Below are 25,300 nucleotides of genomic sequence, written 5' to 3' on the forward strand. Positions count from 1 at the left end.
CCCCTCCCTTCTCCATAGAATCCTATGAGCACCAACTGTCATCTCCTATCTCAGTAATGGGAAAGTGTGTCTTAAAGAAATTGTCCACTACTTTTACGGATAGGGAATCAATGTATGATCGGTCGGGGTCCCGCACGCGGCACCCCCGCCGATCAGCTGTTATCGGTGGCAGCGGCCGCTGGCCGGAAGTGCTCACCTGCGGGGCACGCCGTCAAGTGGTAGTGGCTGCTGAGGTGTACTGCACATCCGCCTTCTATTCAATTGAATGGGAGGCGGATGTGCAGTACACCGCGGCAGCCACTATTACTTGACGGCGGAGCCCCGCAGATGAGCGCTTCCGGCCGGCGGCACCGATAACAGTTGATCGGCGGGAGGGGGGGGCGCGTGCGGGATCCCGGCCGATCATACATTGATGCTCTATACTACGGGCATCAATGTAAAAGTAGTGGACAACCCCTTTAATTGAATACAGATTTTACACAGGAATTGAGAAAGAAAGATCAGTCCAAGAGGAGAAAGAAGTCGATTTCTCTGAAGAGATACATTACTTAGTTGCTTATTTTCAAGTGTACTATTGATTTATGAAATAAAAATAATAAAAAAAAAAAAAGTTACTCTTTAAGAAGCTGAACTGAGAAGAAACCAAAGAACAAGATCTATTTTTTAGCTCGAGTAGAAAATCTGCTATGACACCTCTTTCCTTCCCGCTCAAGTAAAAGTAGCTATGATGTCTTTGCATTTCTACACTTAACTCTCAGCAACGTACAGAGGACTTCCAAATTATCCAGTGGTCCTCATAAATTCTAGACATTCTGAATATGTATAATTTTAATACTTTATGTATATCCTTATTCCCGTAGTGTCAGAAGGCAGCCTTTATAGAAGTGAAATCTTTTAAAACAAGTGACTCCTTCAATTGTACATGTAGTGAGGACTGTGGAGCTTCAGAATCAGCTGACACAGCGTGGTGCATGGATTTATCGTCTCTTTGGAAAATAGTTCAAAGTGTTAGTAGCTCTGCAAGTCCAGCTGTCACTGTCACCGCAGCAGTGCATGACACGACTCTAGAAGTGCAAACATCTACAAATCTACTGACATTTATTTTTTTGGACAGAAATGAAATTATTTTTTACACCATTGGAAGCCCCACTTCTCTAGGAAAAGAGCATTTACCATTCACATCACCTTCATACTTTTTCTTAAAGGGAACCTATCACGTGAAAAAACTCTATTGACCTGTAGATATGGAGTTAATCTGCAGGTTAATAGCATTCTGAACCTGCCTGGTGTCATCACTTAAAGCCCCGCTGCCAAGAGGAAATTAACTTTATTCCTCCCGGTAACGTTCGGGTTTCAGTCATAAGGGTGGCGCCGGCATGGGTTCAGTCACTGCCCTGTGTATAGAGAGTGGTGGCTGTAACCACACCCCCAGCCTTGACTGACAGCCAGCCCTAATGCTGAGCTGCCATTAGTGCGGGGGGCAAGGTTACAGCCGCCGCTCTCTATACTCAGAGCAGTGACTAAACCTGCGCCAGCACTGCCCCTATGATTGAAACCGGAATGCTACAGGGATGACTAAAGTTTATTCCCTCCCATCAGTGGGGATCTAAGTGCCTGCACCTGACAGGTTCAAAATGCTATTAACCTGCAGATTAACCCCATATCTGCAGGTTAATAGAGTTTTTTCACGTGACAGGTTCTCTTTAAAGAGAACCTGTCAAAAACTCCTCCCCCTTCCAAACCATCTACAGTAGAGAAAATAAATATTTGATACACTGCCGATTTTGCAAGTTTTCCTACCTGCAAAGAATGGAGAGGTCTGTAATTTTTATTGTAGGTACACTTCAACTGTGAGAGACAGAATCTAAAAATAAAAACCAGAAAATCACATTGTATGATTTTTAAATAATTAAATTGCATTTTATTGCATGAAATAAGTATTTGATCACCTACCAACCAGCAAGAATTCTGACTCTCACAGACCTATTTGTTTTTCTTTAAAAAGCTCTTCTACTCTGCACTCATTACCTGTATTAATTGCTCTGGTTTGAACTCGTTACCTGTATATAAAACACCTGTCCACACACTCAATCAATCACAGTAGAACCTCTACACCATGGTCAAGACCAAAGAGATGTCTAAAGAGGACACCAGGGACAAAATTTTAGACCTTCAAAAGGCTGGGATGGGCTACAGGACAATAGGCAAGCAGCCTGGTGAGAAGGCGACAACTGTTAGAAAATGGAAGAAACACAAGATGACTGTCAATCTTCCTCAGTTTGGGGCTCCATGCAATAGCTTGCCTCATGGGGTAAAGATGATTCTGAGAAAGTTCAGGAATCAGCCCAGAACTACAAGGCAGGAGCTGGTCAATGACCTGAAGAGAGCTGAGACCACAGTCTCAAACATTACTGTTAGTAACACATTTTTCCCATCATGGATTAAAATCCTACAGGTCATGCAAGGTCCCCCTGCTAAAGCCTGCACATGTCCAGGCCCGTTTGAAGTTCACCATCTGGATGATCCAGAGGAGGCATGGGAGAAGGTCAGATGAGACAAAAATAGAACTTTTTGGTATCAACTCCAGTCGCCATGTTTAGAGGAAGAAGAAGGATGAATACAACCCCAAGAACACTGTCCCAACCGTGAAGCATGGTGGGGAAGCATCATACTTTGGGGGTGGTTTTCTGCAAAGGGAACAGGACGATTGTATCGCAAAATTTTGGCCAACAAACTCGTTTCCTCAGTAAGAGCATTGAACTTGGGTCGTGGCTGGATTTTCCAGCATGACCATGACCGGAAACATACAGTAAGGGCAACTAAGGAGTGGCTCCGTAAGAACCATTTCAAGGTTCTGGAGTGGCCTAGCCAGTCTCCAGATCTGAATCCAATAGAAAATCTTGGAGGGAACTGAAACTCAATTTTGCCCAGCAACAGTCCCGAAACCTGAAAGATCTGGAGAATATCTGTATGGAGAAGTGAGCCAAAATCCCTGCTGCAGTGTGTGCACACTTGGTCAAGAACTGCAGGAAACGTCTGACCTCTAATTGCAAACAAAGGTTTCTGTACCGAATATTAAGTTCTGTTTTTTTATTGTATTAAATACTTATTTCATGCAATAAAATGCAAATTAATTATGTAAAATTCATACAATGTGATTTACTGGATTTGGGGTACTCAGTGCCGGGCTGGTCGGTGCAGGGGATGTCACAGTGGTGGTGACCCGGTCCGTGACCCAAGGCGGTCAATAAAAGGGGAATTATTGAAAGGGGATTATACTTTTTATATCAATGTTCGTGACGCCACCCGTGGTATGCAGCTATATGGAGCCGTCGCTGCGGTGCAGATCCTCTGGAGCTGATGATGACGCAGCAGAGTTGGTCCAGCTCTCCACAGGCAGAGCTAAGCTCCAGGGCAGGAAGTGGTGAAGTTATAGATGTTGCTGTGCAGGGGATGGCACAGTTAATAATCAGTCCACAACTTAATGGCGGTTTCCTCTTATCTTTACTTGCGGTGGTTAGGCAGACCGGGGCACGGGTACTAGCTGGTAGTAGAGGTCCGGGCGGCCTGGATGCAAGTTGGGAATCCACCTCGCCAGGTGAAGTTGTATACCTTCCCTTTGTGCTAATCTCTTTGGCCCTGCTGCTTATAGCTGTGCTGTGGCCCTCGTCCCTGAGTAAAACGTCTTTGTGCTCACCCGTATGGCAGGCAGCTCGGGCCTTCCTGAAGTGTAGCTCCCACATGGCGATGCTGGGCCCTATGTGCTGCTGAGCCTCCGGGCGTCTGATGGGGCCAGGAGACCTGCAGTCTCCTGCCCTCCAGTTTCTGCTGCTGGGCCTTCAGTGCCCCACAACCTCGGACTCCGGTGTCCGGTTCTTCTACGCTCCTCTCTGGGGTGAACTGCCGTGCAGCTCCACTCCCCAGGTCTTTCCTCGTCGCTATCCTGACTTCAGCTCCTCTCACTAACTGTAACTAACCCCCCCTCCAGATTCCAGTTGCTAAGGGGAGGAGCTCCCCTTGCTGGTCTGGAGCCAGGAAAGTGTTGCATGCTAGCAAAACCTGATTAAGGGACCCCTGCTTGCTTCCAGGCATGGCATCACCCCTTGTGGGGGAGGCCATGCCACTGTGGCAACCGGACTCCTGGGGTGCCACATACCTACAATAAAAATTACAGACCTCTCCATTCTTTGTAGGTGGGAAAACTTACAAAATCGGCAGTCTATCAAATACTTATTTTCCCCATTGTATATGACTATGTAGTAGAGTTGGTACAAATTGCTTTGCAGGACATGGCCCGTTGTCCACGTCAGTGATACTTGGTCGCTGATTGGGAGTTCTGAGAACTACGTCTTACCTGACAGCATCCGCGGCTCTTCCTTTGATTAGGCGGCATGTCTCAACTTCACATGTGCGTCATGCCACAACAAAAAAATAAAAATGATGGCTGCTGGAAAATGTCATCAAAGTGTAGTCCAATGGTTTCCACGGACTCATTGACTTGCATGGCACAGTGTAATCTGAATATTGGATCAAACTCTGGGGTGCCGCAATTTCTTTTCTCTGTCGTAGGAAGAAGTCTGACGTGCTCGGCCCCATAGGACTCATAGGACTGAGTGCGGACCGATGTTTTGTCAGATCTCACTTGGCCCTAAAATACGGCCATATGCGCGAGCCCTAACAGGGACCAATACACAGTAAAAATCTAAGTTTTGCTGCCTTAAGCTCAGAAGTGGTAAAAAAAACAAAAAAAAAACACAGCATTCAAAATAGGCACAGCATTACTCATAATTACGGCAATCCACCAGAAAAATTATCAATGAAAATGGAAAATATAAAGTTTTATAGCAGGCAGCCCACTCCTTGCACACTACCTTTTTATATAAGTGGGGTGTTCACATACTTTTCTTGCATAAAGGCCTTTTACTATATTTCCACCCTGAAACAAATGTTTCCGTATGAACAGATAACAGGAAACACAAAATATATCGGTAACCATCCATTTGTAATTTTGTTATACAGTTAGTGGTGAGTAACACAACTCTGGAAAATATATATACTGCACTAAATGTAACCTGTCTGCGCCAGTAAGCGGTAGCCTCTCTTTCCATTGCACTAAATTCTTCAGCGTGCAGATAAAGGATATTTTGGGAAGTCTGCTTTCAGCTGTTGCTAGGTGGCAGTTCCAGCGACAAGTGATGCTTGTATAAAATAAACTGCAGGAACATAACTTGTTAGTGTTTTCTAGTACATTTAAAAAAAATGTTTGGCAGAAGTCTATTGTTACTCCTGAACTTAGCTGTGCAATGCTTCAATAGGAAAATGATAGATACACAGCAGTGTTACTCAATGTTCCAAAGGAGATGCAATTCTAGCAGTAGAAAATAATCTATGACAATCACCTTTCTGCTTTTAATCCATAAAATTGCTCTTTAAAAAGTCATGTTTCACACAATTAATGCCATCAAAAAGCACCACATGGTGTGATGGAATCGTCGGTGCTCTTTATTATCCCACCACTATTTGTGCACAAAATTAAAGATGACTTTTATGGATTGAAAGAAGAAGCGTGAGCGCCGTGGATTTTTTTCTACTGCAAGAATTCCCTTTTCTCTAGTGCACAGTGTCATACCTAGCCTGTCCATTGCCTTGAGCAACAATTCAGCTTTTTGCACTCGCCCTAGTTATGAATTGCTGGCCAAGGCAGAATGGTTTGTTGGTGTCACCTCCGGCACTCAGCACCTTGGCACATATTCTATCACTGGCAGAAAAGGGCCCCTGTGCAAGAGCAATATATGATCCTTTTGCAGCCCAAGAGCTCCTAAAAATGCAAAATTGCACCTGGTTTGGAGGTAGAAATGGGCCCCCTTACCTCTTGGGCCCCTGTGCGGCCGCACAGGTTGCACCAATGGTATGTCAGCCCCTGTGTTCTATCCTCCACCTTCCCCCAGCTTTGCCCTTGCTGAGTAGCAATAAAATATTGATTTGGGAAAGTAAGGGGCATAGAAAATTATGTTATAATCTGACTTGTACTGCAATATATAGGGGGAATATTGAATACATTCATTAAAAAAATTGAGAGAAATAATAAAAAAAATGACCAAAGGTCAATCAGATACTGAATATAGTGAAAATCCTAAAAGGTACGTGTCAAAATAGCAAACTCATGATTCTGAAAAACGACAGATAATTCTTTCATATGTTAATCAACAACACTCCAAATATATCAAAGAGCAAAGAAGATGGAAGCTTGAAACAATATAACGTCTGCATTTTGGCTGAATTTTTATACCTGTTAAAAAGAAAACACAGTATGTGTGGCAATGAATTCCAGTTGTTTTAATGATTTTCTAATAAATTCCAATGCGTTTTATTCACAGCTTTCTAATTATGTTTTTATTGGTTTCGAGGGGGAAAAAACATTGAAAGATGCACTTTTGAGTTGTGTTTTCTTGTAAGTGATTTGAAGCAGCACTCAGTCCCGTCTCACAGTTGTATGAAGGCTGCAGCCAACGTGACAGTAACAATGTCACATATCTACCATTTTGGGAGTGCCCTATCCTAAGGTACTAAATTTCAACAGTTCACTGAATCCGCATCAACAGAGACCACAAACTATTGACTATTGCCAGCATTCGAAAAACACTCTGGTAAATCAACATCAGAACCAAAAACACGTCAATGCCAACCTGAAAACAACATTGCCCATCCCACAACTCATTTGTGAACATAGGGAGAAAAGGGCCTCTGTGCAAGAAGAATATATGGGCTCTTTGCAGGCTAATAGTTCATCATAATGCCCAAATCCACCTGCTTTGGAGGTGGAAATGGGCCCCCTTACCTTTTGGGCCCCTGTGAAAGTCGCACAGCTTGCACCAATTATATGTCCGCCTGTGCCACAACTTACCAACTGTTATTAAAGCCTGCCACATATCTTTATGTCTGCCTTCAGACTTCACTTTACTAATCCCATGAACAGGAACACACCTCTTTTAGACCACCACTTTAAATCATGCCACCCTGAAGCACCCACCCATTACTCTGATGCTAGACTGTCAATCCACCACCCACTGTTAATACCATCCTTAACCACTGGCTAAGTTGATGCCACTCGAAAGCCATCAGCCATTCTTCCAGTGCCCTCTCCCCAAAAATGAAAGGCCAGTCACCCCAGTGGTGTCAACTCTTCCACGTATCTTTGTCCACCCTCTTGAGTAATCATATATTTCAAAACCAACTCCCTGCCACCGACCTTCCCCAACTATGATGCCAACTAGTCCCTCCCAAATTAATTGTATCTGCGGTGCACTTCTCAAATTTACTGGCAGCACAGCTACCTTTTTCCTTATTTCCCACTGCCACCGACTGAGTCTGAGGAGAAGGTTGTGAAGCAGGGATCCACAAACAGTGATCCCCAGGTTATTGTAGACCCAGAACCCCATTCTGCATTATGGGTGGTAAGGAAAAGTTGGGAGCTGCCGCCATAAGTGTGGGACAATCTGTTGCTAAAACATGACTGAATGGAGTAGGCGTCATGGAGGTGGTAGGGAATGTTGTGCTCACATGTAATTGTCAAGGTCAACTTTATCTTCATCTTTAGGAGGTAAACAAAGTTAAAAGTGGCACTTACCAGTGTTGCTGATGCCCTATTTACTTGGGACCCATCTGTGATCAGTGAGTTGCAGTGAGTTGCACATCCCTGCACAATTTCTATCTTTGGTGTCGTATGAGTTGAAAACTGTTTCGTAAGGCCTTGCACTTTGCATAACACAGTATAAATTTTTCTTGGAGTGTTCCGTTAATTATGAGACGAGGTTATTTGCAGGAAAGAGGCGAGAATCCCCCTTTAAACTTCATACAAGAAGAAATGCAACAGCAAGCGGAATTTTATTAAGATGCTCTCAGCTAAACAATACTGTTCAAAATCAGGACTGACGGTATACTTCCTTGTCTGTGTGATTGGAGAAAATTCTTGTTAATGTTCTATGTTCATATGTTCAGTATTTTACATCAGTATTTTTAAGCCAAGACCGGGAGTGGGCGATAAATACAGAAGTGGTGACATGTTTCTATTAGATTTTTCCTCTGATTGTTCCATTCCTGATTTTGGCATACAAATACTGATGGAAAATACTGACCAAATACTGAACGTGTCAATGTGGCCAAAGAGAACTTGGAAAACTTCTTTATAATTTATTTTAAAATCCCTGAAATTAGTATATAATACTGGGAATAAATCTGCTAAAGTTTTTTCTAGCAGCATGCTTTGGAATAATAAAAAAAGAACTTGACTTACTGTACCATGTACAGGTTCTAGATGTTTTTGGCTTGTTCTGCTCTATGATAGAACTACCTGCGCATGGTAGTGGTGTGCAAGCAAAAACTATAAGTACAGTACATCTGTGAGATGATTCATGACAAGATCCCTGTGATGGCAGAGAGAAATGTGAAATCGGATCTCTAGGTCTCAGAAAAAAAAGTCTCATATATCGAAGTGTTCGCTAGCAGCTGCTGTCCTCCATCTGAGAGCACTCTGAAAGCGTCGAAGCCTTTTCCTCCTTCTGCTCTTATTTCTGTCCTATAGCATGTGTACAAACAAAAACATCTCCCCTGATTTTTTAAGCAGATCCTTGCTCCATAAATCATCGTAAAACTTTTCACCAGTTACCTTTATGTTCTGTCTGGGTATTTCTTAGGAATCATTTGTGTCATGGTGGTCCTGCCCTTTAGGTGGCTTGGTATGTAATAACAGTAGGGGTGACTCATCCTCTATATGTTAGCGTCTTAGTTACACGTAAGCATTTAGACGTAAGAACATTTCTAATTAATGAACAACAAGAAAACAATATACACACAATAATCGTATCAATAGCCATCATTTTAGCACTTTTCTTCAGCAGAACATCCTCAAGCAGTCTATTGAATAGGACTTCAGAGTAAGTTATTTTTAAATAAAAAATTTAATATGCATCCAATAATTTTCTATAAAGTTTTCCAATTTTATTGTTATTATAGAAACAAGGGCAAACATACCAAAGAGGAAGGCTACGTAGAACTATTACTGCCAAGAAATCAATAGAAACTTAAACTAGCCCTATATCTTTTTGCCATAACCTTGTAAGCATTGAAACAAGAAGGTTGGCATGACCTTAGGAAACAGGTGGCTTACAACTTATATAGCTGTAAGTGGAACACTAGTTCAAATCTCTTCCTCCTTCCCTCCTTCCTTCATACGCTTGAACAAAATATTAAGGATCCATAAGCTTCAAGTTAGCAACCCTTATTCATAGCTTTACAGCTGAGGGTTGCTAACCATAACCCACATTAGCTTATGGATCTGTAATCTTTTACATCTTTTTGCTTTTTCTCACCATGTTTTTAATTGAACAGTAAAATTTATGTCTTAACATTTTCCCATTGGTGCTGGAACCCAGTTCTCATGGACCCTTCTTCCTTTTCTGGATAGCAGCCTGGTGTCTTCCTACGCTCCTTGCACCACACCCTGACCAAACAAGGTCTTCCAGGGTACCTATGTGAATTCATGTGGTTTTCACACTGAGTTGTACTCCCTGGAAGGTGAGCTGATTACCTTTCTTTCTTTCCTTCATTGTGTATGACCACTTTACTATATGTAGTGATGACATTTTTTAGCAAAACCAAGAATACGAAGGATAAAAGGTAGTCCTTCCTTCTTACTGTACATGTTCTTTAGATTACCAGTGTTGCACTCAACACTTCAAACCATAGATAGTATACAAGTAACTCTTTGGTCTTAACAGAAGACCTTCTTCAGACCTTTAGATTCCAATTGATGGAGTCTTGAAAATGGTAGGAAGATCACTGGTGTATTATGGATACAAAGTGACTTTTGTGAAAACAAAACCAAAAAAACAATGGTGGAATTGCTGGGGTTTTTTTTGTTTCCATCCCATTTGTAATATTGCCATTCAAAGCTACAACTCATCCCTCAAAAGGAAAAACAACCTTATGGCTATGTCGATGAAAAAATATATATTTTTTCGCCCTTGAAAGGCAAGGAGAAAAAAAAAAAGAATAATGTCTACGTTTCAAAGGGTCAGAGCTGTAGTTTGACTCTTTCCCTGCAATTCATAATCATGTCAGTGTTTAACATACAATTTTGGCTTGAATTCTAAGCCACTTGGTTGGAAGCCTATTTTTATTTCGTAAATATGAAAATGGATATTTTGACAGTGGCTTGCCACATTTTGCCCAAGTGTTTGATGTTTTTCTTATAAGAAAAAGTTAAAAAATATATATTTTTTATTGTATCTTCGGTTCAAATAATTTTTGTTATTATTTTAGTTGAAAGAATCATTTAAAGATCTGAAGAAAAAGTTTAACAACTTGAAATTTAACTACACAAAGAAGGCCGATAAAGGACGGAATCTAAAAGTAGTTAAGAACCAGATACAGCAAGTTGAAATGTATGCAGAGAAAATTCAGGTACTTTCAGCTATCAAAATATATATCTTATATTGCATGTACAGTGGGTACAGAAAGTATTCAGACCCCTTTAAATTTTTCACTCTTTGTTTCATTGAAGCCATTTGGTAAATTCTAAAAAGTTCTTTTTTTTTCTCATTAAAGTACACTCTGCACCCCATCTTGACTGAAAAAAAAAACAGAAATGTTGAAATTTTCGCAAATGTATTAAAAAAGAATAACTGAAATATCAAATGGTCATAAATATTCAGACCCTTTGCTCAGACACTCATATTTAAGTCACATGCTGTCCATTTCCTTGTGATCCTCCTTGAGATGGTTCTACTCCTTCATTGGAATCCAGCTGTGTTTAATTGAACTGATAGGACTTGATTTGGAAAGGCACACACCTGTCTATGTAAGACCTCACAGCTCACAGTGCATGTCAGACCAAATGAGAATCATGAGCTCAAAGGAACTGCCCAAGGAGCTCAGAGACAGAATTGTGGCAAAGCACAGATCTGGCCAAGGTTACAAAAGAATTTCTGCATTACTCAAGGTACCTTAATGCACAGTGGCCTCGATAATCCTTAATGGAAGAAGTTTGGGACCACCAGAAGTCTTCCTAGACCTGGCCGTCCAGCCAAACTGAGCAATCATGGGAGAAGAGCCTTGGTGAGAGAGATAAAGAAGAACCTCAAGATCACTGTGGCAAAGCTCCAGAGATGCATTAGGGATACGGGAGAAAGTCCCACAAAGTCAACTATCACTGCAGCCCTCCACCAGTCAGGCTTTTATGGCAGAGTTGCCCGACGGAAGCCTCTGCTCAGTGCAAGACATATGAAAGCCTGCATAGAGTTTGCTCAAAAACACATGAAGGACTCCCAAACTATGAGAAATAAGATTCTCTGGTCTGATGAGACGAAGATAGAACTTTTTGGTGATAATTCTAAGCAGTATGTGTGAAGAAAACCAGGCACTGCTCATCACCTGCCCAATACAATCCCAACAGTGAAACATGGTGGTGGCAGCATCATGCTATGGGGGTGTTTTTCAGCTGCAGGGACAGGACGATTGGTTGCAATTTAAGGAAACCTGAATGCGGCCAAGTACAGAGATATCTTGGATGAAAACCTCTTACAGAGTGCTCTGGACCTCTTTCTTGGCCGAAGGTTCACCTTCCAACAAGACAATGACCCTAAGCACACAGCTAAAATAACAAAGGAGTGGCTTCAGAACAACTCTGTGACCATTCTTGACTGGCCCAGCAAGAGCCCTGACCTAAACCCAATTGAGCATCTCTGGAGAGACCTGAAAATGGCTGTCCACCAACATTCACCATCCAACCTGACGGAACTGGAGAGGATCTGCAAGGAAGAATGGCAGAGGATTCCCAAATCCAGGTGTGAAAAACTTGTTGCATCATTCCAAAGAAGACTCATGGCTGTACTAGCTCAAAAGTACTTCTTGTACTTCTACTCAATACTGAGCAAAGGGTCTGAATACTTATGACCATGTGATATTTCAGTTTTTCTTTTTTTAATACATTTGCAAAAAATTCTACATTTCTGTTTTTTCTCAGTCAAGATGGTGTGCAGAGTGTACTTTAATGAGAAAAAAAATGAACTTTTTAGAATTTACCAAATGACTGCAATGAAAGAGTGAAAAATTTAAAGGGGTCTGAATACTTTCCGCACCCACTGTATATTTTTATGCAAGCTCTTTGTTATATACAGTGGTGCTTGAAAGTTTGTGAAGTCTTCAGAATTTTTCATGTTTCTTCATAAGTTTGAAAAACTGCATCAGCTTTCTACTCAAATCCTAAAAGTAGATAAAGAGAATCAAATAAAATCAAATATTAGACTTTATCATTATTTTCTTGAGGAAATTGATCCAATATCAAGTATTTGTGAGTGCCAATAGTATGTGAACCTTTAGGATTAGCATTCAATTTGAAGGTGAAATTAGTCTGGTGTTTTCAATCAATAGGATGACAATCAGGTGTAAATGGGTGACTTGTTTTATTTAAAGAACAGTGATTTATCTAGTCTGATCTTCACAAAACATGTTTGTGGAAGTATATCATAGCATGAATAAAGAAGATTTCTGAGGACCTTAGAAGAAGAGATTTTGATGCTCATCACGCTGGAAAAGGTTACAAAACCATTTCTAAAGAGTTGGAACTACATCGATCCAATCCACAGTCAGACAGATTGTGTAGAAATGCTGGAATTTGAAGACTTTTATTACCCTAGGCAAGTGAGGTTGACCAACAAAGAATCAATCAAAGAGCAAGACATATGATAGTCTAAGAGGTCACTAAGGAACCAAAGGTAACTCCTAATGCACTAAAGGCCTCTCTCACATTAGCTAATGTTAACGTTCATGAGTTCACCCTTAGGAGAACACTAAACAACAATGGTGTGCATGGCAGGATTGCAAGAAATCCAGTGCAGTCTAAAATGAACATTGCTACCCATCTCCAGTTTGCTAAAGATCACCTGGACAAGCCAGAAGGCTATTGGACTAAGGTTTTATGGGCGGATTAAACCAAAATAGAGTTTTTGGTTTAACCCCTTAGTGACCGGACCAATTATTTGAAGTCTGACCAGTGTCACTTTATGTGGTAATAACTCTGGAATGCTTCATCATATCCCATTGATTTTTGAGATTATTTTTTTGTGACACATGATACTTTATAATAATGGTAAATGTAGGTTAATATGTCTTGCATTTATTTATAAAAATATCAGAAATATGAAAAAATGTTTTAACAATTGAAATTTTCAAATTTTGAATGACTAACGCTTTAATCCCTATACTCATACCACACAAAAACATTAATAAATAACATTTCCCTCATGTCTGCTTTACACCGGCACCAGTTGTAAAGCGTTGTTTTATTTTAACATTTTAGAAGGTTTAAAAATGTAGCAGTAATTTTCATTTTTTCAAGAAAATTGACATGTATTTTTATAGGGACTAGTTCAGTTTTGAAGTGACTTTGGGGGTCCTATATGTTGGAGACCACCCAAAGGTCATACCATTTTAAAAACTGTACCCCCCAATGTATGTAAAACTGCTTTCAGGTAGTTCATTAACCCTTTTGGTTCTTTTCAGGAAATAATGGAAAGTGGCATGACAAGAATGAAAAAGTTTATTTTTACCACCTAAATTTTTGATAACTTCTGAACAGGCCACTATAACCGGCAGACTTTAAGGCTGTTATTTGGCCATGAACTGCCAAGGCAAATATCAGGCCCACACAATTAAGATCTCAGGGTGCCGATGAGGTTAAAGGGGTTTTGCCACAAACAAAAGTTGATTTTAATCAATAGATCTTGGAATAATAATAACTTCCACAATTGGATGTGTTTAAATAAAATGTACCTGTGCTGAGATAATTTTATAAATGTGCCCCTGCTGTGTACTGTGTAATGGCTGTGTCTGACCATGCAGGAACATGGTCTGATCATACCACAGCTCCTGGGCAGAGGGGCAGGAAGGAAAAGAGTATACAGACATTACAGCACGGGATCATAGCTGATTCTTTTTGTGAGGTAAAACATTTCACTGCCTGGTTTTAAATAATGTTTTACTTTAAAGAAAGATCAGCTGCGATCCCGTGCTGTAATATCTGTATACTCTTTTGCTTCCTCCCCTGACCAGGAGCTGTGGTATGATCAGACCATGTTCCGTACAAGGTCAGACACAGCCATTACACAGTACACAGCAGGGGCACATTTATAAGATTATCTCAGCACAGGAACATTTTATTTAAAGACATCCAATTGTGGAACTTATTATTATTCCAAGATCTATTGATTAAAATGAACTTTTGTTCATGGGAAAACCCCTTTAAAGAGGGAGCCCCCACACTGTTAACTATTTAGAGTCTGTAGTCACTATTGACAGCAGAATCTAAGGGGCTAAATGGTCGGGAACGCTAGTCTCTTATATTTCAGGTCAGTAAAAAGACGTCTATTGGTCACTAAGGGATTAAAAGAGAAATGTTATGTTTGGAACCCTGTCAAAAATGGTTGGTTTAGAGTTGTTTCCAGGAACAATGTGGGGTTTATGGGTCTCATTTTTTTCTATTTAAATGTCGGTAAGTATGAATGAATAAATTGTACTTACCAAAATTCAAATCACAAAAAAATGAGACATTTAAGTTGTACCCTGGAAAGGCCCCCAAAACATTCACTTTTGGAAGGGTTTCCATTTTCATTTCAATTTTCTTGATTCCCTGTCATGCACCATTCAACTTACCCTTGGCGTTCTTGGGGTGACTCTCCACCAGATTTCACATGAATTTAAAGAAAATGGTGTCAAAGGCACCAGGGTAATTTGTTAGTTAAGTTCTTTAGTTAGGAAAAAAGAGCAATGTTTCGTCCACAGACGGACGTCATCATGCCAAAAAGAAATAACAGATACAGTGGGTGAAATAAGTATTGAACACGTCACCAGTTTTATAAGTAAATATATTTCTAAAGGTGCAATTGACATGAAATTCTCACTAAATGTCGTTAACAAACCATCCAATCCACACAGGCAAAGAAATCAAACCTTAGATGTCCATAAATTATTTGCAATAATGAGATATGACACAGGGAAAAGGTATTGAAGACATCAAGAAAGAGCGGTGTAAAAAGCCATGACACCAGCTGAAATCTATCAGTAATTAGAAAGCAATCCTGCCACTTACTGAAAAATATCAGCTGGTTCAACTGATGACCTATAGAAAAGTGTCTCTTTACCAAGGTGCCACACGAAACATCTCATGATGGGTAAAACTAGTGAGCTGTCTCAAGACCTTTGCAACCTTATTGTTACAAAATATACTGATGGCATTGGTTACAGAAGAATTTCTAAACTACTGAAGGTTCCAGTGAAGTTTGAAGGTGAAGTTTGAAGTTGGAAGGTGGGAACATCTTGGTATGGAGCTGTTTTTCAGCATACGGTACTGGCAAACTTCATGTAGTTGAAGGAATGGACAAATGTACAGAGACATTCTTGAAAAAAATCTGCTGACATCTACCAGGATGATGAAGAAGAAACAAGGGTGGAAATTTCAGCAAGACAATGTTCCCAAACACACAGCCAAGAAAACTCTCAATGGTTTGAGAGAAAGAAAATAAAGCTGCTAGAATGGCCCAGCCAATCACCGGATCCGAATCCAATAGAAAATTTATGGAAGAAACTAAAGGTCAGAGTTCATAGAAGGAGCTCACGGAACCCTCAGGATCTGAAGAGTGTCTGTGTGAAAAAATGGGCCAAAATCACACCTGAGCAATGCATGCGACTAGTTTCTCCATACAGGAGATGTCTTTAAGCTGTCATCAACAACAAAGGCTTTATTAAATTTCAGTAAACGTATTCAATACTTTTTCTCTGTGTCATTCCTCATTATTACACATAACTTAATTTATGGAAATATGTGACGGAAATGTTGCTTTTTTTCTTTGGAGTCGCATTCCAGTTTGCAGGATTGTCCTGCTAAAATCGGGACTTTTCGGCTAAAATCGGGACTGTTCAGCTAAAATCAGGACTGTTGCACACTATGTACATTAGGAATGATGAATACCAGTAGATGTAGCAACTAGACAGATGGCACTAGATAAATAGTCTGCTCTGCTTGTATTCTGCATACAGCATCCATAACCTGCTGCGTTATCTATACTGTAGCTCAGTGGGCCTCCAAACTTATATTTCAATGGAATATGCTCCCCTTTTTCCTGACCCCTTATTACCATGCATCCTATGACCCAAACAATACCTGTCCTTTTATGTGGGCTTAGTGTTTTAAATTCTTCACTACTTATGAAAAATACATTTTCTCCTTTAAGAATCCAACTTAGTGGTGCAGTGGAAGCACAGTACATCTAGGAAAATATGAAGATGTGACCTGAATCACAGCATACACCTATTTTCCAGAATTGTTTCAATGCTTTGTTTATATATATATAAATTATACTCTCATTTTCTCTATTAATGTATGGAGGTTTTAAAGAAGAGAATTGATCATTTGGAAGGGAGACTGTTAGAAAGCAACGCTTCTCAGCAAATGACCAAAGTGGATATTATTCAGGAGTCAATTAGTGATCTGCAGAAACAAATAAATGAATTTAGTGTCGTGATGAAAGATTATAAAGTGTACCTTGAAATGGCTGAAGATCTACAACATCTAATGGAGGAGGTAATTAGTACTGCTTTGTTTCAGTCTATTAAAGCTAATTGTATAGTGTCATGCTGTTAAAAAGAAAAATATCTTAAAAAAATGAGTCTTCATTACATATTAATGAATCGGAGATTAAGTATAAATATTTATATATATATATATATATATATATATATATATATATATATATATATATATATATATATATATATATATATATATATATATATATATTACAGTGGTGGCCAAAAGTATTGGCACCCCTGCAATTCTGTCAGATAATACTCAGTTTCTTCCTGAAAATGATCGCAATCACAAATTCTTTGGTCCTATTATCTTCATTTAATTTGCTTGCAAGGAAAAAACACAAAATAGAATGAAGCAAAATCAAATCATTGATCATTTCACACAAAACTCCAAAAATGGGCCAGACAAAAGTATTGGCACCCTCAGCCTAATACTTGGTTGCACAACCTTTAGCCAAAATAACTGCGAACAACCCCTTCCGGTAACCATCAATGAGTATCTTACAATGCTCTGCTGGAATTGTAGACCATTCTTCTTTGGCAAACTGCTCCAGGTCCCTGATATTTGAAGGGTACCTTCTCCAAACTGCCATTTTGAGATCTCTCCACAGGTTTTCTATGGGATTTAGGTCTGGACTCATTGCTGGCCACCTTAGAAGTCTCCAGTGCTTTCTCTAAAACCATTTTATAGTGCTTTTGGGAGTGTGTTTTGGGTCATTGTCCTGCTGGAAGACCCATGACCTCTGAGGGAGACCCAGCTTTCTCACATTGGGCCCTACATTATGCTGCACAATTTGTTGGTAGTCTTCAGACTTCATAATGCCATGCACACGGTCAAGCAGTCCACTGCCAGAGGCAGCAAAGCAACCCCAAAACAGCAGGGAACCTCCGCCATGTTTGACTGTAGGGACCGTGTTCTTTTCTTTGAATGCCTCTTTTTTTCTCCTGTACACTCTATGTTGATGCTTTTTCCCAAAAAGCTCTACTTTTGTCTCATCTGACCAGAGAACATTCTTCCAAAACATTTTAGGCTTTCTCAGGTAAGTTTTGGCAAACTCCAGCCTGGCTTTTTTATGTCTCGGGGTAAGAAGTGGGGTCTTCCTGGGTATCCTACCATACAGTCCCTTTTCATTCAGACGCCGACGGATAGTACGGGTTGACACTGTTGTACCCTCGGACTGCAGGGCAGCTTGAACTTGTTTGGATGTTAGTCGAGGTTCTTTATCCACCATCCGCACAATCTTACGTTGAAATCTCTCGTCAATTTTTCTTTTCCGTCCACATCTAGGGAGGTTAGCCACAGTGCCATGGGCTTTAAACTTCTTGATGACACTGCGCACGGAAGACACAGGAACATTCAGGTCTTTGGAGATGGACTTGTAGCCTTGAGATTGCTCATGCTTCCTCACAATTTGGTTTCCCAAGTCCTCAGACAGTTCTTTGGTCTTCTTTCTTTTTTCCATGCTCAATGTGGTACACACAAGGACACAGGACAGAGGTTGAGTCAACTTTAATCCATGTTAACTGGCTGCAAGTGTGATTTAGTTATTGCCAACACCTGTTAGGTGCCACAGGTAAGTTACAGGTGCTGTTAATTACACGAATTAGAGAAGCATCACATGATTTTTCAAACAGTGCCAATACTTGTGTCCATCCCCTTTTTTAGGTTTGGTGTGGAATTGTATCCAATTTGGCTTTAGGACAATTCTTTTTGTGTTTTTTCATTGAAGACAAATTAAATGAAGATAATACCAAAGAATTTGTGATTGCAATCATTTTCAGGAAGAAACTGAGTATTATCTGACAGAATTACAGGGGTGCCAATACATCTGGCCACCACTGTGTGTATGTATATATATATATATATATATATATATATATATATATATTAGTGGCCTGAAAATTGTTATGTTTATATAGATAAAACGGCATATTTGATGGCCATCAATTCAGCATTATGTGTGTTATTGCTCATTACCTGCGTTAAACTTTGCAAGGTGTACTTGTTCCAGTGTGATTCTAATGAACATACATTTACAGTACCATGTGGTTCACTTAATAATAGAAATGAGACTGGGAAAACTAAAGTAAACTGTGAATACCCACAATGAAATAAAAATGTGTAGCTATTTCCCCCAGAGTTTTTTTTAGGTAGGCACCACTCCATGATGATAAACTAAGATTACAAAGCAGAATGCAGACTCCATTTATAGAAGTCGTTTTGTACAATATAGTCATGTGTCAAATTTGCTAATCCTGATGACAATTCACTTTTTTTTGCTAAATTTAGCACATGTTCCCCTTGTGGAAGGAGGTGGAAATTATGTCTAAAACACATAATAAATAGGTCTATAACGTCATGTGACATTATGCACAAAAATACCCTAAACCTTAGAGCAGTTTTTGCCAAAATCTCTTCATTAATAAATCTGTCCCATTGTTGTGTCTGATAATAAGAAAGCCAATATTTCGATGTTGAACTTCCATTAATTACATTAAAAGGGTTGTCCAGCCCAGAGAATATTTTAGCAAACACTACAGCTTGCCGAATACTGACTTTGAGTAATATACACACTGTAAAGATTGAGCTCTGCTTGCTGGTTCCAGCGGTCGCCATGTGTCGACTAGCTTCTTATCTGTTTCTCTCAAAGTTGTTTTGAGAGAAGTAAATGAGAATCTAGTTGGTACCTAATTGCAAGTATGTAAATCACCTACTTGAGGTCACATGATGATCGCTCAAATTGACAAGTAGAGTTGAATCCTAACAGTATGCATACTCCACACTGTTGGTATTAAGCACACTAGTCCTTTATAGAGACCATGAAGTCCTTGATTTTCTTAATGGCTGTTTGAAAAGCAAATATAAGTAATCACTTAATAGACTACAAGGTAAATGCTATTTACTTACATTAGGATAAGACTTTTATAATTTTGATAAAATGTAATCACACTTTGCAAAGCTTATACCTGTGTATTGAGTGCCAAGGGCAAAACAAGGCCCTAGCAAAATATTGATTGATTTTCACTATGGAGGAGTCAGCAACAGAAAATCATGTATTTAGGATGCTACCTGCTCATGTGATTTTCATACTGTTATCAGACACCTTCCTCTACCCCCCCCCCCCCCATTCTTCATCACTGCTGATGTGTTCACTCAGCTGGATCTCACTGAAACATTCTGGGGTTTTCATCCTCTTTAGGAGTAGAGTATTTTTTTCTAGATTAATATTTTTCTTTTTGCCCTTTTCAAGAGTCTCTTTTGGTGTGAGGAAGCCTGTTCCACAGTGGTCAGAGTGGGACGTTACTCTGCAGAGTGTAAAACAAAGGAGTCCGTAGAGGTGCTTCTGAAGCAGTTTAACAAGTTTGTGGAACCCACTGTACCGCAACAAGAAGAAAGAATCCAGCAAATGACAAATATTGCAAAACACATTTATGGTGAGGATTTGATTTCTTCTATGTTGTTACCAGTCCTGTAGATCTGAATTATTTTGTGTTAAAGATATCTGGAGTGGGAGAGTCTTGATACAATTATTTTACAATTGTTCAGAAGAAATTTTAGGTATGGATTAGTATAGGTATTCCTATAGTAAGAAGTTACCACCTATTAGCTTCACTAAACACCAGAACAGATGACTTTTGTCCCTGATTTTAATGGACCATAGCTATCTTCGGTAGTCATACAGAGAATAATTGGAGAGGCAGTGCACATGCTTAAAGGGGTTATCCACTACTCAGACAACCCCTTCTCGTTCACTATGTTCCCCCTTAGAAAATAATAACAGCTATACTCACCTCTAAACTCGCTCTCCCGGGGCTCGTGTGACACTGTAATGTCAAGTGAGCCCTGCGACCAGTCAGCACCTGCTTCACTGTCACCTTTTTCGGACAAATCAGAAATCTGGAGGCTGCTCTCTCACTTCCTCCAGATGTCTGATTTGTCCAAAGGCAGAGAGATAAATGGCCGTAGATTGGCCACAGAGTTTAATGTCACAAGAGACCTGGGAGAGCCATTGCTGACACTGCCAACAGGTGAATATACAGTGGGTACGGAAAGTATTCAGACCCCTTTACATTTTTCACTCTTTGTTTCATTGCAGCCATTTGATTAATGAGAAAAAAATGAACTTTTTAGAATTTAAGTACACTCTGCACCCCATCGTGAATGAAAAAAAACAGAAATGTAGAAATTTTTGCAAATGTATTAAAAAAGAATAACTGAAATATCACATGGTCAGAAGTATTCAGACCCTTTGCTCAGTATTGAGTAGAAGCACCCTTTTGAGCTAGCACAGCCATGAGTCTTCTTGGGAATGATGCATCAAGTTTTTCACACCTGGATTTGGGGATCCTCTGCCATTCTTCCTTGCAGATCCTCTCCAGTTCTGTCAGGTTGGATGGTGAACGTTGGTGGACAGCCATTTTCAGTTCTCTCCAGAGATGCTCAATTGGGTTTAGGTTAGGGCTCTAGCTGGGCCAGTCAAGAATGGTCACAGAGTTGTTCTGAAGCCACTCCTTTGTTATTTTAGCTGTGTGCTTAGGGTCATTGTCTTGCTGGAAGGAGAACCTTCAACCAAGTCTGAGGTCCAGAGCACTCTGGAAGAGGTTTTCATCCAGGATATCTCTGTACTTGGCCACATTCATGTTTCTTTTAATTGCAACCAGTCGTCCTGTCCCTGCAGCTGAAAAGCACCCCCATAGCATGATGCTGCCACCACCATGTTTCACTGTTGGGATTGTATTGGGCAGGTGATGAGAGGTGTCTGGTTTTCTCCACACATACCGCTTAGAATTATCACGAAAAAGTTATATCTTCGTCTCATCAGACCAGAGAATCTTATTTCTCATAGTCTGGGAGTCCTTCATGTGTTTTTGAGAAAACTCTATGCAAGATTTCATGTGTCTTGCACTGAGCAGAGGCTTCAGTCCGGCCACTCTGCCATAAAGGCCCAACTGGTAGAGGGCTGCAGTGATAGTTGACTTTGTGGAACTTTGTTCCATCTCACTACTGCATCTCTGGAGCTCAGCTACAGTGATCTTGGGGTTCTTCTTTACCTCTCTCACCAAGGCTCTTCTCCCACGATTGCTCAGTTTGGCTGGACGGCCAGATCTAGGAAGACGTCTGGTGGTCCCAAACTTCTTCCATTTAAGGATTATGGAGGCCACTGTGCTCTTAGGAACCTTGAGTAATGCAGAAATTCTTTTGTAACCTTGGCCAGATCTGTGCCTTGCCACAATTCTGTCTCTAAGCTCCTTGGGTAGTTCCTTTGAGCTCATGATTCTCATTTGGTCAGACATGCACTGTGAGCTGTGAGGTCTTATATAGACAGGTGTATGCCTTTCCAAATCAAGTCCTATCAGTTTAATTAAACACAGCAGGACTCCAATGAAGGAGTAGAACCATCTCAAGGAGGATCACTAGGAAATGGACAGCATGTGACTTAAATATGAGTGTCTGAGGAAAGGGTCTGAATACTTATGCCCATGTGATATTCCAGTTTTTCTTTTTTAATAAATTTGCAAAAATTTCTACATTTCTGTTTTTTTTTCAGTGAAGATGGGGTGCAGAGTGTACATAAATGAGAAAAAAATGAACTTTTTAGAATTTACCAAATGGCTGCAATGAAACAAAGGGTGAAAAATTTAAAGGGGTCTGAATACTTTCCGTACCCACTGTAGCTATTATTATTTTATAAGGGAGAACATAGTTATTGAGAAGGGGTTGTCAGAGTAGTGGACATCTCTTTTAACCACTGCCCTATATATGGAGGACAGAAGTCCCGTTCGGTGAATTACAGGGGGGTTTCAGTTGTCGAACACCCAATCTAGACGTTATCACCTATCCTTTGGAATGGTGATAACTTTTTCTACTAGAATGCCCATTTAAATCAAAATTTGCCAACTGGCTGGGCATTTTTTTTTACCCAGAACTATTGTACCAATAGATTTTTATTTATCCCCATTATTTGAAATAGGAAGTTTGTTAAAGTGGTTGTCCACTTTTGAGGGACATTATTACTATATATTTTTTTATTTAAATGCATGCATGTGGGGCTCAAAAATCATTTTTGCAGTAGAGCGTCATTAAAAATTTTGCACCATTTGGGTTTTAAAACCTCTGTGTTGCACTGTCTAATGACGGCCGCTAATTGCGTTAACTGCTAACCAGTCAGAGAGTTAATTGAGATTGAATGATGGGAGAGTTTGTAAGGCATCTGTCTTTTTCTGTGCTTTTGTTAAGCTAATTTATGGCCACAGACCACATTAAAGAGAATCTGTCAGGTCTGATGACGCTATTAACCTGCAGTTATGGGGTTAATTTGCAGGTTAATAGCTTATGAAGGTGCCTATATGTAGTACTGAAAGTGTTGCTCCCTGGAGGAAAAGGGCTTTATTTCTCCTGTGACCCACCGGCTTTCAGTCATGCAGGCGTGCCCAGAGCAATCATAGTAATCGCTCACAGCACTGAGAGCAATGGCAGTAAGCCCGCCCCAGCACTGATTGACAGCCGGCTCTGCAGTGGATCAGTGCAGGCTGAGTCGGTCTCTGACTGACAGGTCTATCCTTATAGATGCATGCAGGGAGAGACCTGTCACTCCAGGCAGTAGGCAAAGAAAAGCAGTCGGGGACCCGCCTGTCCAACTGGTCTCCCATGCAACTTAGTACTAGGCAGCTTTTAAAGTATGTCTTTCTCTTAAACACCGCAGTGTTTCAGAGTCAAACAAACATGGCAGAAGTCTAATACGTGCTGCTTGTGAATTGGGAAGCATGTATCAGCTGTCAGGTTCCCTTTAAATCTTTTCTGTCCTTTTGTGACAATTCTCATACCTGAATGTTTGTGTTTTAGGAGCAGAGGATGGAATAAAATATGTCGAGAAGACTTTGCTAAAACACAAAGAAGCCCTCATCTCTGTCAATGATTTATGTATCTATTTAAAGGAACTAGAGGAGAAATTGCAGGTATATGTCAGGATACAGTTTTCTATTAATAGCCTATATATTATATACTATAGTGGAATCTCTTTAATGGAATAGAACCATATTTAAGATTTTATATTGCATGTTTTCATCTAGTTTGCAAAATGGTAAGCATATCCCAAAAATTCTAAAAACTCAAAATATTGAAAAAAATTGGATTACATTTGTGTTGAACTGAAATGTTTTCTTTTCTCAAAGGAACCACAGAAAGTACCAGAAATCTCCATAAGCAATGAAACTGGGGAAACCATAGATCTGCCAGTAACTCCCAAAGACGGTAGTATACAAGTAGATGCAGACTTGCAGCCTGAATTGCTGGCAGAAGAAGCTGTATCTGGGGATGAATATGAGTGCATATCCCCCGATGACATCTCCTTGCCTCCGCTTGCTGAAACTCCTGAATCCAACCTCCCCCAGTCAGAGACAGAGCAGGATGAGCAGCCTAGCTACAGCTCACGCAGCATGCATGTCAGCTCCTACAGCATGCAAATGCACATAAACACCAGTGGCAAAAGGGCGACGGACAGTTCTGATTTCTTAACACCTGTCGCTTACACTGATATGTCAAGTCACAGAAAGGAAAAGACTTCTAGCTACACTGAGCGTTTCTATTCACCAACTGCTGGATACAAAGCAGAGTCTCCCTTCTCACACCATTCGACAATAGTAAATGAGACCCGCTATTCCTTAAATTCTTCTCCTGTCAAATCTAAACCCAATTACCAGATGATGAACAAGGTGCATGAAACTCATTTGCAGCGCAGTTCTGTTTATGAAAGCACGGAAAAAACAGAACAATTGCATGTCTCTGATAACACTGCTAGAACTAAAGATAGGGCGCATGCTACCCCAGATGAATTCTCTGGTCTCGTGTTTCAGTTAGACCCTGCCAAGAGCTGCCAGAGGCATATGGGTACCCGAGAGGCGACTAGAAGTGTTTCAGAAAAACAAAACAGTGTTAGTCTGGCAGGTGAAAGTCCTGCCTTCTCCAAGCACCTGCAAAATGTGACAGTTAATGAAGGCTCTCCTGTTACTTTGGAAGTAGAAGTTTCCGGATATCCAGAGCCTACTCTAACATGGTGGGTAGCATATAATGAAAATAATATATAGAGTAACTTAGTTTTGTATTCTTATCTCCTTATTTTGTGTGCACTAGGTTTGACCAATTATGTCCCTAACCTAACCTTCCATTTTTCGAGCTTCTAAAAAACGGTCTTCAGGGAACCTAAGTCCAGCCATTTTGATAAAGCCTTGAAGGGGTTGTCCACTACCTAGACAACCTCTTTGGCTATGCCCGAGTCTCTCAAGTAAAATATGTAAAGCATATCCTCAATTCATGCACCGGCTGTGCTGGTCTAGTGATGTCAACACTGGACTTCCCGGTGTAACAGGCCAGATTAACCCCCAGCCCAGAATATACCCGGGGTTAAAGTGGCCTAGGCCAGATTACAACCCGGGTATATTCTAGCCTAGGCCAAACTATATCCTGGGGTATAAATTGGCCTAGGCCAGATTATACCCCTCCGGGTCAGAATATACCCCAGCTGCTGTAGATCAGATTTTTCAGGCTTTTGAGAACCATTGAGTGATATACTCAATAACGGGGCCCCAGGCAGCGCACAGGGCACCAGGTGGCACATGGGGGGCAGAGACAGCGAGCAAGGGGGGGAAGAGACAGCGC

At 40.5% G+C, this 25,300-nt stretch overlaps 1 protein-coding gene across 2 annotated transcripts in view; it reads left to right on the forward strand.

Annotated features, from left to right (window-relative positions):
* The window catches only part of CCDC141 (coiled-coil domain containing 141), a 271,474-nt gene that overhangs the window by 232,663 nt on the left and 13,511 nt on the right, over positions 1–25,300 (forward strand). For both annotated transcript variants that reach the window (XM_073646809.1, XM_073646810.1), the window contains exons 18-22: positions 10,321–10,461; positions 16,442–16,636; positions 19,896–20,079; positions 23,489–23,601; positions 23,818–24,698. In XM_073646809.1, coding sequence (XP_073502910.1) covers positions 10,321–10,461; positions 16,442–16,636; positions 19,896–20,079; positions 23,489–23,601; positions 23,818–24,698 — 1,514 coding nt within the window. The remainder of the gene's footprint in view (positions 1–10,320; positions 10,462–16,441; positions 16,637–19,895; positions 20,080–23,488; positions 23,602–23,817; positions 24,699–25,300) is intronic.

The sequence above is a fragment of the Phyllobates terribilis genome, unplaced genomic scaffold (assembly GCF_046119375.1).
Source record: "Phyllobates terribilis strain yellow unplaced genomic scaffold, ASM4611937v1 Scaffold_9__5_contigs__length_417890890, whole genome shotgun sequence".
NCBI lineage: Eukaryota > Metazoa > Chordata > Amphibia > Anura > Dendrobatidae > Phyllobates > Phyllobates terribilis.